Source organism: Arachis ipaensis, chromosome B07 (genome assembly GCF_000816755.2).
Source record: "Arachis ipaensis cultivar K30076 chromosome B07, Araip1.1, whole genome shotgun sequence".
NCBI lineage: Eukaryota > Viridiplantae > Streptophyta > Magnoliopsida > Fabales > Fabaceae > Arachis > Arachis ipaensis.
This window is the reverse complement of record NC_029791.2, coordinates 34,704,543-34,706,801: the sequence shown is the minus strand read 5'-3', so window position 1 is coordinate 34,706,801 and position 2,259 is coordinate 34,704,543. Positions and strand designations below refer to the sequence as shown.

The 2,259-nt window shown below is 37.4% G+C and overlaps 1 protein-coding gene across 1 annotated transcript; it reads left to right on the top strand.

Moving 5' to 3' along the window:
- On the top strand, window positions 1,229–1,534 carry LOC110265029 (serine/threonine-protein kinase PDIK1L-like). Its single transcript, XM_021107768.1, has one exon. It carries the CDS (start codon window positions 1,229–1,231, stop codon window positions 1,532–1,534), a length of 306 nt encoding a protein of 101 aa, XP_020963427.1.

Here is a 2,259-nt window from a genome sequence, read left to right as displayed (position 1 = left end):
AACCCCATGAATTGGGGTGAAGCTGAGTGGGAGCAATGCGACAGTAAGACAAAACAACTATTTCGAAGTCGAAAAATGGCAGAAAGACTCCCAGACGGGTAAAAAGGCTCTCATACATAAAAAAGAAATGAGGATCCGCATCAGAAGCCCTTCCAAAACAAACCCGGTCTTCCGGACCCGGAGCAATCAGTTCATATTTTGGCTCGTCCTCATCAAGAACACAAATTCTATGGTGAATACGAAGATCGGTAATATAGTCAGTATCTACAAGGGGTTCTTTCCCAAGAACTGTAACATCCACCCACTGGGAAAGGGACTCTAAAGAAGACATATTTTCCTAGTAAGAGGGTGACGGAACCTACAAAGAAAAAAAAAAGAAAAAGAGTCAAAAACAAGGTCTCTATAGGGCCAACGTAAGATCCTCAGTGAAACAGAAACACTAGGCCTACAGCCAGACTTGCTACGAATACTCCCCTAAGCAAAGCATGCAAGTAAAAAGCATTCATTAATAAAAGAGGAGGAGAGAAAGAACTGACCTTTGTTAGCGAAGAAAGGCAGAGACGACGGCAACGCGTAAAAGAGAGGAGTTTCTTTCGAGCAGAAGAAGTTTCTTTTCAAATTTCGTTTTATAGATATTTATAAGATCATAAACAATATTAATAACACAAAAGATAGATTTTATATGATTTTCAGTGATACAACTAATTAATATAAATAACACAAGGTAACGAACTAACACAAAACTGAGTTCATAATCCACAAGAAGAACCAAAAGAACTAGCCTGGAGGTATTCAAAACTTTGTATATTGACAAAAAAATATTATTTGATCATTATATCGAACATTTGATGTTGATACAGGAATAAGAAAAAGTAATCAAAGATGAGTAGTTTACAACGGAAGAAACTGAAAGTCTTGGGAGCAAGCTCTTATGGCACTGTTTATTTTGCAACTGTTGTTGATACACACAAACACCGTATCAGAGTTTCATTGATGTGAAGAGCTCCATTCCCAGGTTGGCATTCTCACTGTAGAAAGAAGAACAAATTTTCAAATCATTGTGCAAAGGTGAAAGTGGTGGTTGCGAAGAAATCATTCGATGCTTTGGAACTGAGACCACGGACGTTACTTTTATAATCTTCTGTTGGAGTATGCTCCTCACGATCCTTTGGATGGCTTGATCCACAAGAAACCTCTCCCGGAAACTGACATGAGCATCTATACACGCATGATTGTTAAAGGGCTTTCGCATATTCATCGCAAAGAAATCGCCCATTGTGACCTCAAGCCAGAGAACATTCTTCTGTTTCCTTCATTGGACAAAGAGAGTGCAAACTATCAATTGAAGATTGCGGATTTCGGATTATCTAAGACCAAAAATGAGGAAGCAGATGTCGAGGTTTGGAAGTCCAAGCCTAGAGATACGTCGTCATACTTTTCGTCGGAGGCATTTTCCAGTCATATTGATGCTCCGATAGATATATGGGCACTTGGCTGCATAGTGATTGAAATGCTGACTGGATTGTCTGCATAGGGGTGAGAGCTTTTTGCGTACTGAGGAGTATTTGAGGTTCTTCATTGAGTATCTTGAACTATCACCCAAGAAGCCAAAAGGAATCAGTGTTTTCTGTTATGATTTTTTGGAAAAGTGCTTTATGAAGGATCCTAGCAACAAGAGGTGAACTGCTGAGATGCTTCTTGATCATCCTTTTCTTTATATTACACTTTTTCATTCATATCATTCATTCCTTTCTGGTTCATGTAGTTAGAGAAATTATGATATTGTAAGATCGGATGGTGGTTTTGTTTATTGTATCCCTTGTCCAAAGGCCTGATGGTTATGCCGTAGGGTCTCTTGGGTCATGTCGTCTTCTTCTCCTTGATGGCTTTGCCGAAAGGGAGTTGGAATCAGGTGGTATTAGAAAATAGAAAAGTTGTACAAAGTGTTGAAGAATAATGAGTCTATTCCTTAACATTTATGGTTTGTAAGATTTAATAAACTATGTTAATAACAGTAATTTTGTTTGCTATTTGTGCTTTGGATGTTATCAGTTCCTTTTTATGTTTTAATTTTCTTTTTCTTTCTTCCTTTTATAATCCTGCTTTTAGTATATGATCAAATAAATAATTGATTGGAAACTAGGATACCTAAATAGGCTCACACAAGCAGTAGTTATTTGACTTGTTTAAAGATAATGTCCTAGGTTTGATCCTTAAGAACTAAATGTATGACGTATGCAATGTTTTGTAGCTAATTTT